Source organism: Protopterus annectens, chromosome 11.part0 (genome assembly GCF_019279795.1).
Source record: "Protopterus annectens isolate FY-2018-M chromosome 11.part0, PAN1.0, whole genome shotgun sequence".
NCBI classification, from domain to species: Eukaryota; Metazoa; Chordata; order Ceratodontiformes; family Protopteridae; genus Protopterus; species Protopterus annectens.
In genome coordinates, this window is record NC_056745.1 from 516,753,160 (window position 1) to 516,776,087 (window position 22,928).

General features: G+C 36.5%; 1 protein-coding gene across 1 annotated transcript in view; it reads left to right on the forward strand.

The window, feature by feature from the left end:
* The window catches only part of CRYM (crystallin mu), a 234,683-nt gene that overhangs the window by 95,667 nt on the left and 116,088 nt on the right, over nt 1-22,928 (forward strand). Inside the window, exons 3-4 of the mRNA XM_044087222.1 lie at nt 8,559-8,706; nt 13,563-13,625. Of these exons, the coding sequence (XP_043943157.1) occupies nt 8,559-8,706; nt 13,563-13,625 (211 nt within the window). The remainder of the gene's footprint in view (nt 1-8,558; nt 8,707-13,562; nt 13,626-22,928) is intronic.

A 22,928-nucleotide genomic window follows, 5' to 3' on the forward strand; every position in this document is an offset into this window, starting at 1 on the left:
AACTGACCCATTTGCAGTGAGGTAGATAGTTGAGGAGAAGCTAGAGATGAGGTAGGAGACCAAATGGATATTTCTAGGCTTGTATAAAGCAAATGATAAGGTCCCAAGAATGCTGATTTGGGCAGGGCAGTCCTGTGATGAAGTCCCAGAAATGCTGGTAGAATTAGTGTAGGCAAGCAGAGTTTTGACTCATTGAGGGGCTCCTAGTAGGAGTGGGTGTATAAATCTAGGTTCATCTCTGAGCCCACTGCTTTTCATACTGGTGATAACTGCATCAGCCAATAGGTCAGAGGAGACAGAGCAATAAAGTTGCTGTATATAGACGATCTAGCATTACAGGCATACTCTGAGCAAGACCTTCAGGAAATGATAGAGGAGTGGAATGCAACACTGATGGCACAGTGAATTAAACTGAGCACAGATAAGACAATGGTAGCAAAATGGAGGAAAATCAGAAGAATGATGAAAACTGAGGTAGAAGGGAAAATAATGGAACAAGTTAACAACTTCAGGTATCTGGAGGGTGATTGGGAAGGGAAGTCCGAATGAGAGGTCAAAGCAAGAACCAATGGGGCTGCAGCCAACTGGGATAGAGTGTCAGGGGTAGTGTGTGATAACAGAATGTCAAAGAAACTGAAAAGTAAGGTTTACAAAATGGTGGTGCAGCCAGTAACACTTTGTTATAGAAACCTGGGCAGTAAAGGCAGAGCAGTTAAGGAAGCTAGAAGTGACAGTAGAAATATATGAACACGAACTTGTAAAAACAAAAAAAAAAACAAGGAGAAGCCCGTGGAGCTAATTGCACCACTAATTTTATTAACAAATTAAGTGCTTTGATCCAAAGTGTAAGGACTTCATCAGAATAATGAGTACTGGACAAGGCACGAATAAGTAAGGTTAAAAGCTTCCTGACTGGATAATTGAATCACTATCAAATTCAAACCATTGTTATTACATAAAAAGTATATATGTGAATGTATATTATGAAATAAGTTCCTTGATGCACAAGTCTAAAAACACAAAGGTTTTTTTAAAATACATGTCCTTAAAAACAAGAAGACAGCACAAATAAATAGAAACGCCATTAGAGAGCAAATACTGCTTTGTTTTAAAATGCTGCTAATGAAGGCTGTTTCCTTTAATCCTGGTTGTACAGTGGAGTTAGTTCTAAGCTGCCACTTCAATTCCTTGAGTTCTAAAATGTCATCAGAAGGTCCACCCCTCTACCCTAATTCTACATGGTCAATAATACATGGTCAATAATTATAAACTTGAACATATGATTGCCATGTTCAGCAATGTGCTTAAATAGTGCATTTCTCATATCTTTCTTCTGGATGTCATAGCAATGCTAGTAAAGTCTGGTCCTTTAGTTATGTTTTGTTTTTCCTATATAGAAACATGTACATGAATATGGCGATCATAATCCACAGGAAGCTTTTAACCTTATTTATGCATGCCTTGTGCAGTACTTATTATTCTGATGAAGTCCTTACACTTTGGATGGAAGCTAGAAGTGATGGAGATGAAGTGCCTGAGATAGGTGGTAGGTTGCACACTGTGGGACAGACAAAGAAATGAGGACATCAGAGCAGAAACTGAAGTACCTCCATTTGCAGAAAATGTGAAAAAGAACAGACTACAGTGGTTTGAGTACATGTGCAAGAAAGCAGAAGACAATCTAGTGAAGAGTTTTGGAAGAGAGGAAAATGGCAAGAGGAAACAAGGAAGTACAGCAAAGACATGGCTTGTCTGAGAGAAGACCTGCGATAGTTGGGCATGACTGTTGAAGGTAGGAGAGTGGCACTGAATTGAGAGCGATGGTGATAGTTGATGTGACACTGTGACCCTACATAGAAAAATTGGGAAATAGGGTGTTGATGATAATAATGATGACACTGACCTACATTAACAATATTCCCTTATTACTACTTTTACTTTTTTACCATTCCCTCTATTCGTATTCTTTCTTCCATAACCATCTTTATTTCAGCGAACATGTCATCCTTTGTATTTTTATTAAACAATAGTGCTTTACTCCTTTTCCACAACACCCATGTTGCTGCAAACAATATTTTGTCCCGTTTGTTAATTTCACATGTCCTTACTTTCTCACACTTTCCATACATCATACCCATATTTATATTCCTGAATCCTTTCCATTTATACTCATTTTAAACTTTCAAAACATTTTATTATTTTTATATTACAAAAAACAATATTTTAGTTTTTTCCTCGTTTTATTCATTATATTGATTTGCATCTATTTCTTTATATTTCACATGACCTTTAACTGGTAATATGTCCAACAAAGTTCTCTACAGAAAAAAACCCTCCTTGTAAAACATCTCAAATCTTTTCTTTCTGTTTTTATAGCATCCTTTACCTCTTCCTTTCATTCTTTCCATGTATACACCAAATAATAGTTTTCATGGCCATATGTCATTCCTTTCTATTTTCATCATTTCCATTAAATTTTAACTTTTATAACTTAATTGTATTTTCATATTTGTTCCCTTCCATTCCTGCTTACCATTTATTTTCTTCCCTCCTTCATTTTCCATGCTTGTTCATATTTTGCAACATTTTTACTATCATTTTTGTTTCTTCCTCAGTTTTACTTTCCTTGTTACCTAAAACAGATGCATAGATGGTAAGTATACTACAGTTTTTTTTTTTAATTCAGATGGCCTTCTTTTTTATTGTATATCACCACTCTCTTTTAATTGAGTTCAATATAAAACTGAAATGTACCACTAACACTTATTTCTTCATCTTAGCTGGAAACGTATACATCTCCAAAGTATTCTAGTTTTCCCAGTATATAAATACTTAAAATGTACTCCTTTTCCTTAAGTGATAAAACTTTTTCTACCATATCAATACCTTTTTAATTTCTTTTATTATTTGTCTCCATTGTCTTGTTATACTTTCATACTCTCCAAATTTCACTCCCAGTACACTTATTTATTTCTGGTAGATTCAGTTTGTAATCTCACCAAACCCCTTACTCTTTAATTTGATTAACTGTAATCTGTCTTTAACATTTTTTTTCAATACTTACCACTTTCTCACTCATTAAAACATTGTTTTAGCAACAATTACCATATCATCTAAATATGAGAAAATCATAGACATTACAATTCCTTTCTCCGTCTCCAGTCACCTTCTGCCATGCCACAAGTGCATATTTGTATAATTGCATTCATCACCAGTACAAAAAGACACATGCTCAGGGGACATCTCTATATAACACCTATAAGTAATTTGTATTTTTCTTCCCATCCGTTTATCATAACTTTCACCAAGGATTTTTCATAACAGGCCCTTATTACATTCACTACTTTTTCCTTCTTCCCTTATGCCTCTAATATCTTCCATGTTGCCTTATGTCTAATGCTTTTGCTCCATAAGAATAGTAACCTGATTTCCTTGTTTTCTTTCAGACTCGCATCCATCACTTATTTTACTGGCACTAACGTTTATTTCACCCCTCTTTTATTTACACCAAAAAGCCCATTCCCTAAAACTTTGTCCTATATTCCTTCATCCTTTTTAACATTGTTTTCATAAAAATATTGTCTATATTTCTTAGAGTTATTACTCTCCATTATTTTTTATATTTTTTTCTTTCATATTTTTCCATATAAATTTAGCCACCCTACCTCTCTGTTCTTTTATACTTTTCTCTTCAGCAATGTTTAGGATATTGAACAATAATTTATGTTAAAGATGACTGCTCTTGGTACTTTTTTGCATAATTGGATGAAAGTAGACATCACAGTTGGATAAATTCGGCAAAAATTGAGGAGGTTCTTAAAGATAATTCTGATGCTCCTTTATTGCTTCCTTTATTGGTATTGCATTATTTTATAGCTGGCTATTTTTCATCCAAGTAATAGTTTTAAGCATGGCTCTAATTAATACTAAATGTTTTAAATAATACATTTATTATTGATTTTGTTCACTGGGTGGCCGCGGTGGTGCAGCGGTTAGCATTGCCGCCTCACAGCAAGAGGTTCTCAGGTTTGATCCTCAGCTGGGGCGCCTTCTGTGCAGAGTCTGCATGTCCTCCCTGTGGTAGCGTGAGTTTCCTCCAAGTGCTCCAGTTTTCTCCCACATCCCAAAGACATGCTGTAGGTGGATTGGACACTCTAAATTGGCCCTAGGTGTGAGTGTGTGCCTTCTGTGGAAGGTTGGGTGCCGGGCTGGCAACTCGACACCGTAAAACTTCACTGCCAATCATAAGAGGACAGTTGATCCACTGTGGCAATCCATAACCAGGAAAAAGCTGAAAGAAGAAGATTGATTTTGTTTACTGCCAGTCATTAGTAAATTATTACTTAAATTACTTTTGATAATGTTGGTTTTATTCCTTAATTTGCACTTGTTTGAGTTATTTTTTTGTAAAGTACTTACATTATAAGCACTATGATGAGTTTGAATTTAAAGTTGAACTTCTGAATATACCTACTTAATATATGGACAGTTAATTAGAAAATAAATTATTTGTTACAGTGACTATACATAATGTGTGTATGTTGAAATGTATGCAATGATTCATGGAAATATGACTTTTTTAGGCAATACCAAAATGACATATCTATTTATAGCAAATAAAACCCAAAGGAACCTAAGGGTGTTACTGCTCAATGCTAGGAGTCTTAACAAGAGAAGTCACACCATACAAGCTCTTCTTACTCTGGAGAATATTGAATCTGTGCCCTTACTGAGACATGGTTTAAAGTTGCAGAAAATATTCTTGCAGTGCAAGGCTACAGTGCTTTCCAAACATTTAAACCATCAGACACACAGATGGGGACTAAAAATGGAGATGTCTTAGTCTACATTAGCAACAAGTATATCTCAAGGTTGGTTAAACAGGATGATACCCTGGATTTTATCTACTTACAAATCACCTTAGATAGAGTCCCGTACCATATGTTAACAAGCTATAGGTTATCACCTATGTCTCAAGAATTGCACATCTCTTATCTAGACCTACTGAAGGCACTCTCCATCCAACCAAACACTCTACTCATGGGAGCCTTTAACTACCCCGTATAGGCTAGGAAAGGTACACTACCACTAACTTGCAGGCACAATGTTTCGTGGACTTTATTAAGATAAATGCCCTTGATCAGTTATTGCAAACGTCATCCAGATGTCCAAACATACTGAACCTTTTTCTCACTATGAGAGATTGCTGCAGCCCCCCACACCTACCATGTCACATCCTCACTGGTGAGGTCGGATCACAAAGCTGTCTCATTCAAAATAAGTCAGTTTGCAAAGCCCAACAAAACCTGTTACAGTTAGAAACTATTCTAAAGTAAATTGTATCCTATTAAGTGACACTGTCAAAATTTAGTGCCCTGCCCAACCCAGAGTTCACAACAGCCCTTGCAGAATTATTCAAAGAAACATTGTACAAACATTTAAATGACTGCATAGAGGCTGCTATGCCTACCAGAAGTAAGCCCAAGACAAACCCCACGTATAGAATCCTAAACTTAGCAGGGTATATAACAAAAGAGTAAAGGTTATGGCTAAAATCAGAAAGAGCAACTCTCATAATGAAAAGTGCTCACTATTAAAACTAAACGTGAATCTAAGACAACTAATTAAAGCCAATAAAGTCAATTACAAAGTCAAGATAGTTTCTCAGGCTAAAGACAGCCAAAGGTAACACGCAAAAGTGTGCAGTTGTAAATGGCACCACCTTCACTGAGCAGAGACATAGCGACTCTACTGACAGACAAATTCAGTTCAAATTGTACCCCCACTCCCACCCAGCCATCCCTTATGAAATCTCTGCCAGCATAACCCCCCCCCCAACTATCAGCAGGGAGAAGGTCATAGTGGCACTCATTAAGGCTAAAACACAGCCTCAGTGGAGCCCAACAGTATCCCGGGCTGGCTCCTAAATAGCCTGAAACATGACCTATTGGGCTGCATACCAAGCAAATGGAGGATGGCAATGGTTATTCCCCTTCACTAGGGTGGACCGTTAAATGACCATGGAAATTAGAGACTGATTATTCTATCTAGTCTAATAAGCAAAGCCATGGAACAGATTATCATGGAAATTATCAACTAAGACATTGGTAACATACAGACACTGGACCCATTCCAGTTTGGTTTTGTCAAAGGAAGGTCATGCTGACTTACTCTGGTAGACTTCTTTGAGAAGTTAACCAAGGCAATGGATGAAGGGAAAACAGTGTACATTGCCTACCTAGACCTGACTTAGGCATTCAACACAATACCCCACTAGGGTATTGTGGACAAACTCTCTGAACTAGGCCTAAATCCCTACACATCTCACTAGATTGCTAGTTTTCTCATAGATAGAACTCAAGAAGTCGGGATTGATCAGACCACCTTCACCAAGAGACATGTCACCAGTAGAGTACCATGGACTCGGTGCTGGGCCCAGTCCTGGTTTGGCATCTACTTCTCTGAGGTCAAGGCCAATGTCAAGGGTCTCTGGCTCACCAAGTTTGCAGGCAACTGTGAATTGGATGCTATCATGAATTCTACCACTGACACTAATATCTTGCAAGAGGGCTTAACACAGACAAATGACTGGTGTGAAATCCATGGATTAAAATTCAGTACAAAGAAGTGCATTATAGTGCTTTTGAGAATATGTCTACCCAGGAAAATTACTCCATTGGTAAGACACCACTAACGGTCGCTCCAGTAGTTAGATCTAGGAACATATGTAGACAATAATCTGACCTTTAAACAACATTTAGCCAAGGTAGTAAGAAAATCATTCTATGTTGCCCAACTTTTAAGTAAGGGTATGGCATCCATGTCCAAGGAAGTTATAGCACCACTCTATTCAGCCCTCATCAGACCCATCATTGAGTGCAATGCCCTCTTCAACATGTACCTACTAGGCATATACAACAGTTAGAATGCCCACAGAGATCCCTCACCAAGAGAATCCAGGATATAAACATACTGTCCTATATAGATCACCTTAGAGCCCTGTCTCTATATTAGATCTCCTACAGGCTGTTGAGAGGCAATCTGTGGTTGGCATATAAGACATCCTTAGATCCAGCCCTGATGGAGCATTTGCACATCTGTAAAATGAGCACCGCCAGAAACACTAGATGGAGGGATTTGAACTTTGCTTGCAACATAAATAGAACATGCTGACAAGACAAATATATGACTCAAAGGATCCCCATCCATGTGAAGCAGAGTCCCTCCCTAACTCTTTTCAAATGTAACTTTGACCATTGGATGGGAAATCGCAAATTCATCTTCAGGCTGGCCCCCAGTGTCTCTTGTATACAAAGGCAGACAGTAAACATTCCTTAGCTAACATATCCCCCAATGTAACTTTTTAATATACCCCTCAATGTAACTTTTTAATATACCCCTCAATGTAACTTTTTAGCAACATCCTAACAACCCCCCTCCCAAATTAAGATGCATATGTTACAAGGGGATGCAATTAGGTTGGGTTGAGATCCATGGTCAGGCTTAAAAAATCCGTAGTTGTCATTAGCCTAGTGTAGACCTATGAACGTATGTCAAATAATGCTGTAAAGGCACAAAAGAGAAGATGACATGTAGCAGTATGTGAGCATTACTAGTTTAAATGTGTGCTGCTCTTAAAGGAGGGAATGGATCGTATTATTTGATCCATCGTGCAGTTCCTTTAAAGATCTTGAAGAATGAACTTATTATGCCTCTTATCCCACCTACTTTGATTGTGTAAATGTACTTATACAATATGTGGCTGCCATGGGTATATATGAGAGACATAAAAGAGATTCATAAATACAAAGGAACAATGGGAGTCCTCAATGTACTTTATGTTCTTGAAGAATAAAAATCTGCTGCAGAATTGCAATCCGATTATGATATTTCCAAAAATAATTTGAAACCAGGATTATTGGACTTTTCCTTCTGAAAATTCTGATTTGGGATTTTTGATTTAAATACAAATTCTGGTGTGAAAGTTGCAGGCATCCTTAATCCTGGTCACAATTTACAGGGCCTCAAAAAGATTTATTTCTGTATTACACTGTTCTCATTCTAAAGTGAAACATTTGTAGTCTGCAGTGACAATGAGCCCGAATGTGAAAAACAAAAGCATTTACATATCTAAAGTGATTAACTTAAGCAGTGAGGTTGTCCAGCATTTGTGATATGAAAGTGTACAACAGTTCTGGTCTAGATGTTTCGTGCATCATTGGAGCTTCTTCTGACCCATTCTGCTTTCATAAAACAGCGTTCCAGAATGATTATTGTATCCTGAATCAAGTATTAACAGTGATGTATCATTTCTTTTTCAATAATTTTTTTAGGCAGCAGAGTGTAAAACTGAATAATATTGAAGTACTCTTTAGTGAAAAAGCAGTGTCTGTGTTTAATTCTTGATTACTTCTTGGATAGGGTTAATTTCTTCATTGTTTGTCCCGACCTTGCACTAGAGATTAAATAGTGGGCTCTTCTCTTATTTCAGTAATCTAGTGAATAACTTCTTATTGTAGTATATCAGGATATTGAAGTGTTCTGTTTTTTTTTCCTAGCTTCTTTGCAGTAATGCCAGCTTACAGTGAACAAGATGATGCCCTGACCACAAAACTCGTGACGTATTACCAAAGAAAAACTCCATCAGTGCCCTCACATCAGGCCACCATGCTTTTATTTGATCCAGTGACTGGCAGTTTAAAGGCTGTAAGTATTAAGAATCACATCATACATTTTTGTATAATTTTCAGTTATGTACTCACCTCATCTATTTCTTCCTTCTTGCTGGACACTATTTCAAACCATGGAAAATAAGCCATGTTGGTCTACCCTTCCTGTCCCACTAGCTTCATCCCATACAAGCCAACCTATAGAGGCCCAGTATGATCAGTTACTGACCTGCAAGACAGAACTAGCTGTTGGCGTTTATCAAGGTGTTGCATGATGGTAAAGTCCTTGCCAGGCAGTCTTTGGCACTACACTTGGCTAACCAGTTCCTTGTTGTCCAAAAGAGCTATTTTGTCTCTTGCAAAATAAGTCACTCTGTGAATTCAAGGTGCAACATGGTGTAGTTGCAAACTTGCCAAAAAGATGTCACTTTAACCCATTTTCATAGTTGATGTAGCTTACCTCTTGCTTTGTCACTTTTTCCAGCCTTAGTTAGGCATCAGAATGTAGGCTTGTAGCATTTGCTTCTACTGACAAAGAAGAACGCTGCATAGGCTGTTCCATAACAACCTTTCCAGCTAGTGTACTGAATCTGATTATGTTCTTAACTCCAGAGGGTTGTATTTGTGTCCTTGATTTTCTATTCAGCCAGTCTTTAACAGCTCAACCCATTCAATTGAATGATCCAAATGTGAAACGTTTTTCTTATCCTGTTTTTTTTTGTGTGACCTCCATGAAAGTTATTGTAGATAATAAGGTACAGGAGGTGAGGCCTCCTACAAGAAGGGTGTGGAGTAGGAGCTTGCCTTGAATTTTCCCAAAGGGTTTTCTTTCAAATCTGTACAATGAAATGGCCTTATTCAATCAGGATGTGCTGAATAGCGACTTTCAAGGATATGTGCCATATTCCTGTAGGTAATCTGCATTTCCTGCATTACAGATGGAACTCCAGTTACCCTACTGATGGGCTATTGCTATATCATTTCATGATAAAACAATAATTTTAACTAGAATATATATATATATATATATATATATATATATATATATATATATATATATATATATCATGCTTGTATACATCAGGATTTTACTTACAGTTATCAACCCCTAGTGTCTATAATGTTTGCTATCACATGACTATTTAAAATTGTAACTAATGTGACAATGATAAAAGGAGATGACAGAAGATTAAATGCATGTGCAGTTTTTTCTAAATATTAGTAGTCCTATTATCACATTTTATGGAGCAATGTCACCTGTATAACCATCTGCTCTGATACTGCCACTACCAGCTTGACAAAAAACATAACATTTCTCTCCAATGAGCCACAATTGAAATCATCATGAATTCCCTCATTCTGTAATCTGAAATCAGTTATAGCAGTGACGCCTGGCATCACCAATAGCATTGACCCCTGACTGCACTGATACATGACATCACTGATCGCACTGATTCCTGACATCACTGATAACACTGATTCCTGACATCACTGTTAGCACTGATTCACACTGATTCCTGACATCATAGATTGCACTGATTCCTGATGTCATAGATAGCACTGACGCATAACATCTCTGATATTGCTGATGCCTGACATCACTATTGCCACTGGTACAAAACATCACTGATACCATCAACTCCTGTCACCACTGATAACACTGATTCATAAATCACTAATGGCACTGACTCCTGATATCATTGTTAACACTGCCACAAAACATCACTGATAACAGTAATTCATGACATCATTGTAGTACTGATTCATAACATCACTGATAACTCCTGTTTTACTGCACCAATATTTGAAAGTACTGCTAATGCTTGTGTGTGTGTGTGTGTGTGTGTGTGTGTGTGTGTGTGTGTGTGTGTGTGTGTGTAGGGGGGGGCTCTTTCTATCCCCAGTTGTTGCTAAACACTTACTTTTCCGTCTGCACTACCAGAATCTGGAAGAAGGCTACCATCCTGGGAGCTAGCAGTGTTTTCTGTTTAGCTTATCACCTCATTATGTTTGTGGTAGCCTAGATGAGTAGGATGTCCACAATGTCAGGCCTCTTGATCCATGCATACTTCTCTGTCCCCTGGATACAGCACACATACTGGTTTGTTGATGCTTGTCCTCAGCTCTTCTACTGACTGTCACACCTAGCCTCTGGTAGGAGTCAGCCAAGCAGCAGACTGCTCAGCCTACTTCTAGCAGGATGGTTGAGCTAATAGTAACTGCTCACTCCCATGCTTTTTTGCTTTTTGGCCTTTTTAGGCAATGCCACTGTGACAAACCTACCTATTTTGTGTCTTTCGGCTTTTCCCATTTAGGGGTTGCCACAGAGGAACTCCGGTCCACTAATGATTGGCAGTTGATTTTTACGTACCGGCTTGCCAGGCCTGACTCACAACCTTCAATGAAGGTACGCCCATTCACACATGTCTCCACGCAGAAGACGCTCTAGCTGAGAATTGAACCGGACAGTGTCTTACTGTGAGGTGACAATGCTACTGCAGCACCACCACCGCGGGTTGTGACAAACCTACTGATACAGCAAATAAAACCTAAAGGTGTTACTCAAAGAAATACCAGAGTCTGGAGACTATAGACAACTGAGCCCTTACTGAGACATGGTTTAAAACTGCATAAAGTATTCTGGCAGTGCAAGGTTACAGTGCCTTCCCCACATATAGACCATCAACCACACAGACTGGGATGCAAAATAAAAAATGCAGGGTCTCTAACTGATCCTGTACCATTTGGGCCATAATCCAAACTTTATCCTTCTGCACTCTGGAGCTGCTTTGAAAGCATCAGTAATGCTGATACCTAACATTTTTGGCAGTGATGGTAACAACATCACTCTTAGTATTCAAACCTGAAACCATGGATAGTGCAGACCTCTGACATCACTGATACAGCTGATAGTGAACAAACTGGTAAATTACATTTATGTGTACAAGTATGTTGCCATAACAGTATATCTTTAAGGAATACTCCATGTAATAGTGAAGCACAGCATTTGAGTTATATTACAACTTACTGATGTCATCTCCTTGCATGAAAACCCGGATGCAGTGGCTTTTTAATCAGTTAATACCAATACACGCTTCATGCTGGAATTCAGTCATACAGGTATATGCATAGCTCCCATGTATATCTCTCTGTCATAATACTGCATGTTGACTTCAGTTATTTCAGTCAGAATTCACTCACAGGGATGAACAGAGTCGATAAACAAGTAGCCTTAGTTATGTGTTATTAAAAATGCATATGGTATGCAATAGAGTATTGTGAAATCTGTACTTACTTTGTCTAAGGAATAAAAAATTATGGTAAAACCAAAAGAGAAATGTTAATGTAGCCTAAGACCCTTCAAGGAAAAGTCATCTCTGCAGTGTAGTTAACCTTATCTCAAGAGTTTTTTTTTTCTATCCATATACTATCACTTACATAGTTTGATGTCTGGAAGCCTTCCAGTACCTTTCAGTTTATTTATGTCCATTCTTCCCAGTCTTAGCTTATTAAGGTATCCATTTTTTCACAAACCACAGTTTTATATTGTGAAACTGTGTCTTGCCAAGGTTAGTAAGCAAACAGTAATACCCAACAGGATGGGAGTAATGAAAACAGTGGGCTGCCCAGGAGTGTTCTGAGGCTGAATGTCATAGGCAGAGGGCCTCCCTACACCTGGAAGGTCCAATATTTCCATGAAGTACCCACACTGGAGGGCATTATTGCAGAGTCTATATTAGATCAGCGAACGCTTAAACAAGCGAATGCTGATTGATCAACCTTATTTTAGTGAATGTTTCAAAATATCGAAGCAACAGAAACCCAAATTTTTTCCAAGGGAAAGAATTCGGTTGTCCGTTTCTGTTGCTTTGGTATTTTCAGTGCTGTGGTAGAAAGTTACATGTCAGATTCAGGTAAGTGTGTGATTGTGTGGATGTGAGTGTTAGGGTGGGTTAGATGAGCTAGGGTTAGGGCTCGGGTTAGGTATGTGTGCGATTGTGTGGACGTGAGGGCTAGGGTGGGTTTAGGTGAGTTAGGGTTAGAGAGCGGGTGAGGTGAGTGTGCGATAGTGACGGACCTTAGGGTTAAGGTAAGTGGATAGTTAGTGGTGTGTGCATAGTTTAGTGTAGGGTTAGGTGTCAGATTTTAGGTGTATGTGTGTGGATTTCTGTTTGTTTGGTGTGCTTGTGTTGTGTGTATGTGTTTTGGATCAGCAATTTTTTTTTTTCCCTAGGAAAAAAAACGCTGATCTGACAGTTCGAGATTGTAAGCTTTTGCTTACATAAGGTCGATCAATCAGCGTTCGCTGATCTAATATAGACCCTTATTGCACTTAGAAAATAGACTATATATTTTTTATGTAAAATAGCCTTCCTGTGTAATGCTTAAAGGTTGGACATGAAATTTTTGCTGAAGGAAGTATTTTACATACAAAATAAAAACATTATTTAACAACTGAACAACTAATACCTATTGTGTACTCATTCTCACACACACACGCACACAAACACACACAAAGAGCTAGTCAGGAAAAAGCTTTCGCATTTCAATTTCAGGATATTTTTTCCATCAGGCATATGGCTTCTGTCATCAGTGTTGACCTTCCCAGTACTGGTTTAGCAGATAAATTGTTTATATCCAGTGGTTTATATTGTGGATCTTGTATTCATTGCATGTTACAAACAGTAGCTGCAATATTGTCATCTGACCAGTAGATTGCACTTATTTTCTAAACATAATCCATTGTACTCCAATGTATTTCTTTAGTGCCTGTTTAAGGCAAACAGAGTCTCCAGCATTACAGATTTTTTTCTGTTTCTACTGAGATTGCATGGTACATCTCATGTGATTTCCTTATGACATTGTAAATATTTTATGGTTTTATATTGATAGATTATGGATGGGACTGTTATTACCACAAGAAGGACAGCAGCTGCTTCAGCAATATCAACAAAGGTAACATTTTCAGTGCTATAATTCACTTTGAATTACACAATTGAGATCTTACTATGGCTTCTGCCAGTAACATTTTAAATATGCAAATAAACACAGATCTTGTTGCTAAACCTTCTTCAAAAGGAAATGGTCATCTTTTTTATTCAAACTTCTTTACACAGCTTAATAAATATGACGGCAAATTCAAGCATTCAGTCTGCCTTACAAAATCACAGAATTCACCATCTTCTTTCGGCTGTTCCCGTTAGGGGTCGCCACAGCAGATCACCTGTTTCCATATGCAATCATTTTTAGTAGTTTAATACTTAATTTTATTAGAGTTTAGGAATTCACTGCAGAGTTTCAGCTCAAAATATTATAATTTGCAAAAGTTAATTTTTACTTTTTTTTTAAATTTCAGCTGTATTTAAAAGCTTAGTAAAAAATGTGTGTGAACAAAACTTAGATGTCACAAACTTTTACATTACCTAAAATTATACATGTAATATTTAATTTCACCATTTAGTATAGTGTGCATACAACTCTAAAAATATAGTTGTTGGGCTATACATCTTAACATTACATCCATTTGTATGCCTTCTTTAACTATAATGTTTTACAATGCTTTTAAAATATACTATTATTTGCATAGCATGGTATTCCTTCAGGAAATTAATTATTAGTAAACAAATATTGTTTTTCAAATGACAGGGCACAGACATAAACAAATGACATATAATCAAACTCCTACATATGATAGCTACAAATCCATCTATCCATTCATCCCAAACTCCTTTTTCCCATTTTTATGCATGGGATCAGGGTGTCACATCAACAGTGACAATCATCTAGAGCCAGTGTTCACACTGTCAGGTGGCTAGCCCTTTGTTCTATATTTCTTCTCTGTAATGCATAATGCTATTGTGGGGATGCAAAAAAAAAAAGCAGTATCAAAATTAATTTTGTCTAGTAAGTGAAAGTGTTCCCCAGAATGCTATTATACTTTGCAAAATTATTTAATTCTTTGAAAATTCCAAAAGTATAGGTATATATATATATATATATATATATATATATATATATATATATATATATAATATTATATGTAATGCAGATAGAATCTGAATTAAAATGTATCCCTGAACATATTTTGTTGCATACATTATGTATTATGAATATTCAGGGGGACTGATATAATGGTTAAGGTATTTACCTCATAGATAGAAAGTACAAGGTTTGATTCTCACCTTCAGAAGGAAAACTGGCTAGGCTTAAAATGGCCCACAAGGACAGCTAGCCTAGTACTTACCTATGAAATTATGTATTAATCTTACAACACTAGTCTTAACTACTTAAAAATACCCCATTGGATAGCTTTTCATTCATTCAGATTTATATTCCTTGTTATTGCTTAATGTACTTTATGGGTTAGTAATCTGGCTTCCTGTAATATTCTAGAGACATACCATAGGTGAATTGGTGAGCCTCTGAATTGCATTTCACCTGTTACTGTGCGAGTCAAGTGTTCATGTGCCCACATCCAGTGACAGGCTGGCATCCTATCCAGGATGACTTCTTTCTGTGTCCATTAAGGACTGGGATAGGCTCTGACTCTTCTACATTGGACAAAGTGCTCATCAGCTAGTGAATGAATGCGTGGAATTGAGGACTAAGATGTAAATATCCAAAATTAATAAAAAATATATATATACTTTGAATTAATAAATATAAATACTCTTTAAATTCATTATTTTCAACACTAGTACTAAGTGTTTTTCCTTTTTAATAAATCTGTTCTTGTTTCTTGCCTGTATTAAACTTTTCAATGACTTCATTAAATAACATAAAGCTTTTAGAATTAATATTTTAATAAATTTAATTTCCGCCAGACTGTTAATCTGCATTAGAACATTTCCCTCAGCAGTGTAAAATCTGTATAACTGTCATGTCTGGTCCTTTTGCCATTTCTTGCATCTAATAATAGCAAAGTAATATTAGTTGATTTTTTTATAATTGTACATGCACTGTTCTGTCTGATGGTTTGGTTTGGTATCTGTATATTTTATCATTGAGATCCAGACAACATAATAATGCAGTAATATGGTAGGAACCACCACTCAGCACACTGATTTATATAAAACTATAAGGAAAGGAAGGTTACTACATGTGTTTAAAGAGCACACCTTAATATACAGAGAAAGTAGAGGTCATCCAGAAATCAGGCAAGACGCATTTGTTTCCATTACCACTCTTCAGATGGCATGTTTGGATCTTAGTAAAGGAAAATCACTTCACTAATCTAATCTCAATGGGTTTTACCATATAGTTAATGAGATTACAGCATTAAAGAGGGACAGTAATTATGTAAAAGGTCATGCATGTTAATTTCTGTTGTACAGAGTGTGAACCATCTGGATTACTTTAGTGCTTTTCAAAGGAGCACTAAAGGAGGGTTGGTGAAACTGCATCCAGGAAATGCATTGCTTTTGTTGCTGTAGCCGTTCAGGAATGAGCTGGTGGAATATCAGTTCATTTAGTAATTCCCGAAAGCCTAGGAAACTTGTATAGCAACCCGACAGCAGCTGGTTTCTTTGTGAACATACATTTCAGTATTTTTTTTTTCTTTTGTTTAATACTACATGCGCAGTATATTTACCTGATGGCTCCCCTACCTTTATCCAGTTGACTCATTCATTCTGCCGGAGGTCACAGCCAGGCATCCTTGGTCTAAGTGAGAGTCCTATGACCCTTTTGTTTCTGTCCAGGGTGCCTAATCAGCCCATTCATCCTTCTCTCTGTGGTGAGAGTTTGGTTTCAGGGAGTGGGACAGCTTTTGGGTCCAATAGAGTAGCCTACCATGTCTCTCTCTGGGATCTCCCACCTCTGTAGCAATTCTCTTGAGCTCTACTCAGTGCTGCATGCTATGGAAAACATGCATCTGATTACTGACTTCCCCATTTAGTGTACTTGCACAGGGCTGGCATGCTTGAAAAAGTCAAGGCAATATGAGGAATGTAGATTATATAGTCAGTGTGAAATGAGACATGCACTGGGATAGGTATTCTGATAATAAAATGAGGAAATAAAAATATTAGATATGACTGCAATAGGATGGTGATATGAGAAGGGAAAGATGTTTCAGACTAATAGTGGTGTATGCTTACACAGATATGTCTCAAAGCAAAAAGACATTCAAAGAAATACATAAGTATGTAACGGTGAGTATGTCACAAATTATGTTAGGAAACTGCAATTGTAAGTTAAGGAAGCAAAGAGGTAAAATAAAATATTAATGGGATGACGCATTGATTAAATGCAGAGAGTTGAAAAATAGGGAAAATGTACATCCAGAAGAGGAATTTTAAAACTGATTATTTTAAATATTTACAAAATATGAAGGAAGTGATAGAGGAATGAGACTGTTTAATTTTCTGATCAGAGAATAGTATGGGCTAGAACAGAGGATGAGAGGGATAATAAAACAAGGAACGGGAATAAAATGGTTAACTACTAAGTTTAGCAAAATGGAAGAAATGAAGGAAAATATAGAAAATTATGTAAAGAATGTATGATGATGCAAGTATACTATAAAAATTGGACATATTGGTAAATGGTGTATAAGGAAATGTACATCTTTTAAAGTTGAGTACAGAATAAAAGAAGATCTAAGATGCAATATAAAGAAACTATGAATAGATCTGAAAGAGAGAGAACAAGGTAGTGACTGAAGAAGAGAACTAGAGAATTTTATGAAGAACAGAGAGAGTAAAGATCAAATGTAGAGCCAAATTAATTTTAAAAAGGAGGAAGGTAGGCAGTTTTAGGGAAAGAAGTTAAAGCAAGGAGGGAAGATGGATGTAATACTGGATGAAGAATGAAATATAAAATATAAACAGGAATAAATTATGGAGGTGGTTGAACATTTGTCAGTAGAATGTATGAAAAGAAGTTAGAGAAAATGTAAAGTAAAATGATATCTAAGAATGTTAACAATTTCAAATGTATAGTGTCTTTTTTGTATACTTCCAGTCCACACCCTTTTTTGGGTCTGGCTTCTTTAATCAAGTGACTTACCAGATAATACAATGTGATATTAGAAAGTGCAAGGAGTTATTAACAAAATGACCAAGATTATCAATGTAGGATGTCTTGTATTAGAGAAATATATCACTATTTGCCACTTATTATTCATATTTTCATATTTATGCTCCATATTTTCCTGAGACCCTACTGACGGGTATGGTGTGATATGTCATGGTGGAAGACGAGAAAATTTATTGTCAGTGTCCACTTATAACACACCACACCATACCTGAGGTATTGCTAGTTTTTATTAGTAATTATGAAAATAATCACTATTTCCATATGTGCTTAATACTGTCGCATGACATAAGATAAAACCTTAGAAGTTAAGACTAAAACAAGCAAGATAGGAGCACTTCAGGCAAACAGAGTATTCCCTAAAACCATAGAAGCTGGCTGAAGAGGTAACAGTTTAATAGTTAAAATAAAATAAAAAATGCGTATCAAAAGATGAGCGCTTTCGCACTAGTAACAGTGCTTCTACAGATCTAAAATTCATCAGACCAAGTAGGTATATATATATATATATATATATATATATATATATATATATATATATACACACACACACACACACACACACACACACACACACACACACACACACACACACACACACACACACACACTAATTAACCAATCAATGATTTAACTATCTTAAATTAAGTGCATGTTTTAAAGGCACAAAGTCATTTAACCCTTGCTGCACATAAGGAAAAAGGGTTAAATGACTTTGTGCCTTTAAAACCTGTGTTTAAATTAAGATGAGACATATTTTTTATTTTATTTTAACTATTAAAGTGTTATCTCTTTAGCCAGTTTCTGTGGTTTAGTGAAAACCTTGGATGTTGTTGAAGAAAACTGTCTGATATTTGCTCTGTAAGTTGCACATTTTTGAGAGATATTCATTGTTAGATTGATAATTATATGTTTAAGCATGTGTGTTCATATTTCTGTAAATATCTCAAGAAATTGTATTCATAGAGGAATTTCTTGTTTTCATAAGAAAGCTTATGTCTGGGTAATACACGTTCTAACAATAGATGTCTAAGTTGTACAGTTTCCAAGATATGACAATTTGTAAAAGTTTAACAAAAATATTGTGGGCTTGTATGCATATTATGTATTATATTATTTATGGAAAGACTATGAATGCACTGACTACTGTCACCGTAAAGAATAATTCTTACTGATAATATTGCTATTTGTACAGCTTTAATAGTTTATATTACTCACACAATATTTACACTTGTTTATCTCATGCTTTTTAAGTTGATTTTCAGAAAATATTCTGAAATGCAAAATGTGTAGGCTGCTAGAGGAGTGACATCCCACACCACATAGGTGTTAACGAGTTAAAAAAAAAATTAGAACAGAAAATTAAAGGAAGAATTGGATGAAACTGTAAGGGAGGATAGGGAGGAATCTGCACCAGGACTGGGTAGACTAAATTGTGGATATTATAAATGAATAGATGAAAGTGAAAAAGTGTTTATAAAAATATTGAAATAGTGGTTGGGGAACGGTGTAAAGGAAGTGATATGTGGTAGCTGACTAAATTTTATATGGAAAAAATTAAAGAAAAGATGTAAAAAATTGGAGGACAATAATACTGGAAAATGCAGATTATAACTTGTTTATGAAAATAATGTGAAAAAGGATGACGAACGTACTGGATGAAGTTACAGGGATTTTTTTTTTGTGAAACCTGTAAGAGGAGATAAGTCTTAAAAGGAAGAGAAGAGAAAGAAATATTAATAATGGTAAAATATATGATGGATATGATTTTGAAAGAAAACATGGAAGTAAGAGTTGTACTGTGATGTTGCAAAAGTATAGGACAGAGTGCGCTGTAAGGCAATGTGGACTATGTCAGAGGCATATGGGATTGGAGAAAAAGTAGAGAGTACAATAAAAATAATAAACATGTTTATGAGAAATCCTGAACAGAAGTTTTGATAAATGGATGGGAAGAAAAATAAGAATTAATAAAGGAGTTAAACAAGGACGTCCCTTGAGCATGTATCTTTTTTGTGTCTGCATTGAATGCATTAATACAAACATGCATTTGCATGAGAAGTAAGTTGGGAGATGGAGACTGTAATGCCCATGTATTTGTTATATGCAGATAATGTGGTTATTGTGGCTAAAAACAAGGGTTGGATGAGTGAGATTGTGGTAAGGGTTGAAAAACTTTAAAAAAAGCCTAGAGTACAATTAAAAAGTTTAAGTGTAAGGGGTTTAATGAAATTAAAAAACTGAACAGGATGAAATGTACCAGAAAATAAGCATGGACTGGGAGTGAAATTTAGATCCAAAGTGTGATATGAAAATGGCGAGACATAATATAAAAAATTAGAAATTTATTGGTTTGGTGGAAAAAAATGTATTTACTCCAAAAAGTTTAAACTCTCATTAAAAAACTAACTCTACAGTTCCTGGCCCTGCCATGCCCATCAGCTAACATCTAATTTTTCCCACCCTCTTTTTTTTTATTTTTTTTATTTCCCTCTCTCCACTCATTTTCCACCATCCCTCTAACATCCTACCAACTTTAATCCTTCTCTGCTCATCCTTCTAACCCCTGAGCTTCTAGTAGAACACCTCACAAACAGAAATTGCCTCAAGCTCTTTGAACTTTTCAGTTTAACACATCTCATTAATCCCCAATTAACATACCCTAGCACTAACTTTTGCTTTCCACCACTACCCCATTAACTACTTAAACTCCTCTTTAAGTCACCTCTCCTCCTCAAAATCTATTATCTATATGTGCTTAATGACTATTCTATAATGTGTGTAAATATTTTGTAAAAATATCCTAAAGTAAATAAGTATGGACATTCTCTGCCACCTAATGTACCTCTGGCAACTATGTATTTTTATACGTTGTCTTTTAATTTGATTATATATATTAATCTGCTTTATGTCATTAATTGACACTTGTTTGGAGCTTTTCTCCTTGGGCCTCCACTGAAAATGGGTTTCTGACCTAGTCGGACTTTCATGGTCACCAAATATCAATAAATGAATTAATAAAATATTTATCTTTTAAGAAAAAAATGTATATATGTTAAATACTTGTATATTGTGAAGACCAATGGCACTGCAAGGACATGTTTGCATTATTCTGTCATCTTATTTTCACATTACTGCATGTGTGACTGTGATGTTATAAATGTCTGTTATATTGCTCATGCTTATTAAATGCTTATGTGAATTTTTTTCACTGTGCTTGTACCAGCAAATGGTCATGAGTGATGAGTATACCACCACAATTTATATAAAAAAAACAAGCAAACAAATAATTAGATAAATATTGGGAAAAACAGCATACTTGGGAGGTTTATATAGGTTCATAGGAGACTACTAGTCTAATGACTTAAGATCCCTTACAAGCCTAGCCAGTATTACCCGATTTTACCTGATATATGGTTGCTAGGAGGTAGAGGATAGCATAGGCTTGTGTCTATGCCTTGAGTATTTTACATATTGCCCTTGTCCATAAGGGATGTAGGCTCTCCCTCAGGAGTGAATTTTTAATTCCCCATGTGTTGATCTAAACTAAGTTTGAAGAGGGCCAGGGAAGGGCTCTGCTTAACTTGAATAGGAAGCCTGTTGCAAAGGAGTAATCTCTGAGACATGAGCAATAGTTCCATCAAGGCTGGATTTATGACTGCCTTGTATGTTAGGCATAGGTTGCCCCTTAATAATTGGTCAGAGATAGAGTAAAGGGATGGGGATTTTAGTCTGTCCACATAGGACATATTAACACCCTGTGTTTTCTTTGTGAGGAAACTCCGAGATCTCTCCAGCTGTTATAAGTACCTTGTCAAGTACATGCCAAATGGGCCATTGTTTCGATTATTGGTCTAATGAGCGCTGGGTACAGTGGAGCTATAACTTCCTTGGATCTGGAGACTTATAAGTTGTGCCATAAAGAAGGACTTCCTCACTACTGTGGACACATGTCGGTCAAAGATCAGACTACTATCTATCTGTGTACCTAGATTTCTCACCTCTGAGCCTACTGTTGGAGGTGTGCTGCTAATATTGTAATTTGCAGTTGAATTTGACTTCTCAGGGTATGATTACACATTTTTTTTACATTTAGTTTTAGGCCATGGCTCTGGCACCAATCATTTTATTTATTTAGGTATGTATTTATTTCAGTTTGATGACTGGGGTGGACCTCTGGGCCTGGAAGAACCCGTTTTCAGATATTGAAACAATCATACAGTAGCTGCAAATACAAGCAGTTGAATATACATACAATATACACTGATGAAATGCATAGTTAAAAAGAATAGGCAAAATGATGCATATGTGTAATATTTGCATGCATAGAATACTCATATACATTACAATTTTTTTTTTTTGAGAGAAAAATCCGGGTGGAGTTAACAAGTGTCATGTAGAAGAAGTAGACATGGAAGTAGATGAGCACTGTAGAAACAAGTATAGGGTGTCATTTGTCTGATTTAGACCCTTCTGAAGGATATCTATGTCATTGGGTGATTTAATTATTGCCCCCAGCTTGCAGTTGTTGGCAAACTTTGTCATCCAGAGGACTTCCATATTAGCCTTTACTTCAGATAAGTATATTCTGAACAGGAGTGGTGTCAGCACTGAGCCCTGTGGCACACCACTAGTAACTGGCCTTTTGGATCTGTATTCACCCACTTTAACAATGTGTCCTGTCCATGAACCAATTGGCTATCTATCTGGTGACATAGGAATTTATGCCCAGTTTTGTCAGTTTTATAATACCCGAGTGGGAAATTGTGTCAAGTGCCTTGGTTAGGTCAATGTAGGCAATGTGCACTGTTTTACACTCATCCATGGCCCTAGTGGCTTTCTCAAAGAAGTCCACCAGATTTAGTAGGCATGATCAGCCCTTGACAAAGCCAAACTGGGTTGGGTCTAGTGTTTGGATGTTTCCTATGTTGTTGTTTATCAGAACCATTCTCATTCATTCCATGGCCTTGCATACAAGACTAGTAGAACATATGAGTCAGTATTGTTTTGGGTCAGTTGATGGTCCCCGTTTATGCAGAGGGATGACTGTTGCTGTCCTCTACTCTACCGGGGAAAAGCTGGTCTGGAGGCTGTGGTTAAATAGAGATCCTAATGGACCTGATAGGCCCTGATTCAAGTTGTTTAAGAGGCAACCTAGTGTATCATCTGGACCCATCAAAGGTGTAATATGTTTCCAGATGATGTGGAAAAAGAAGAGCTAGA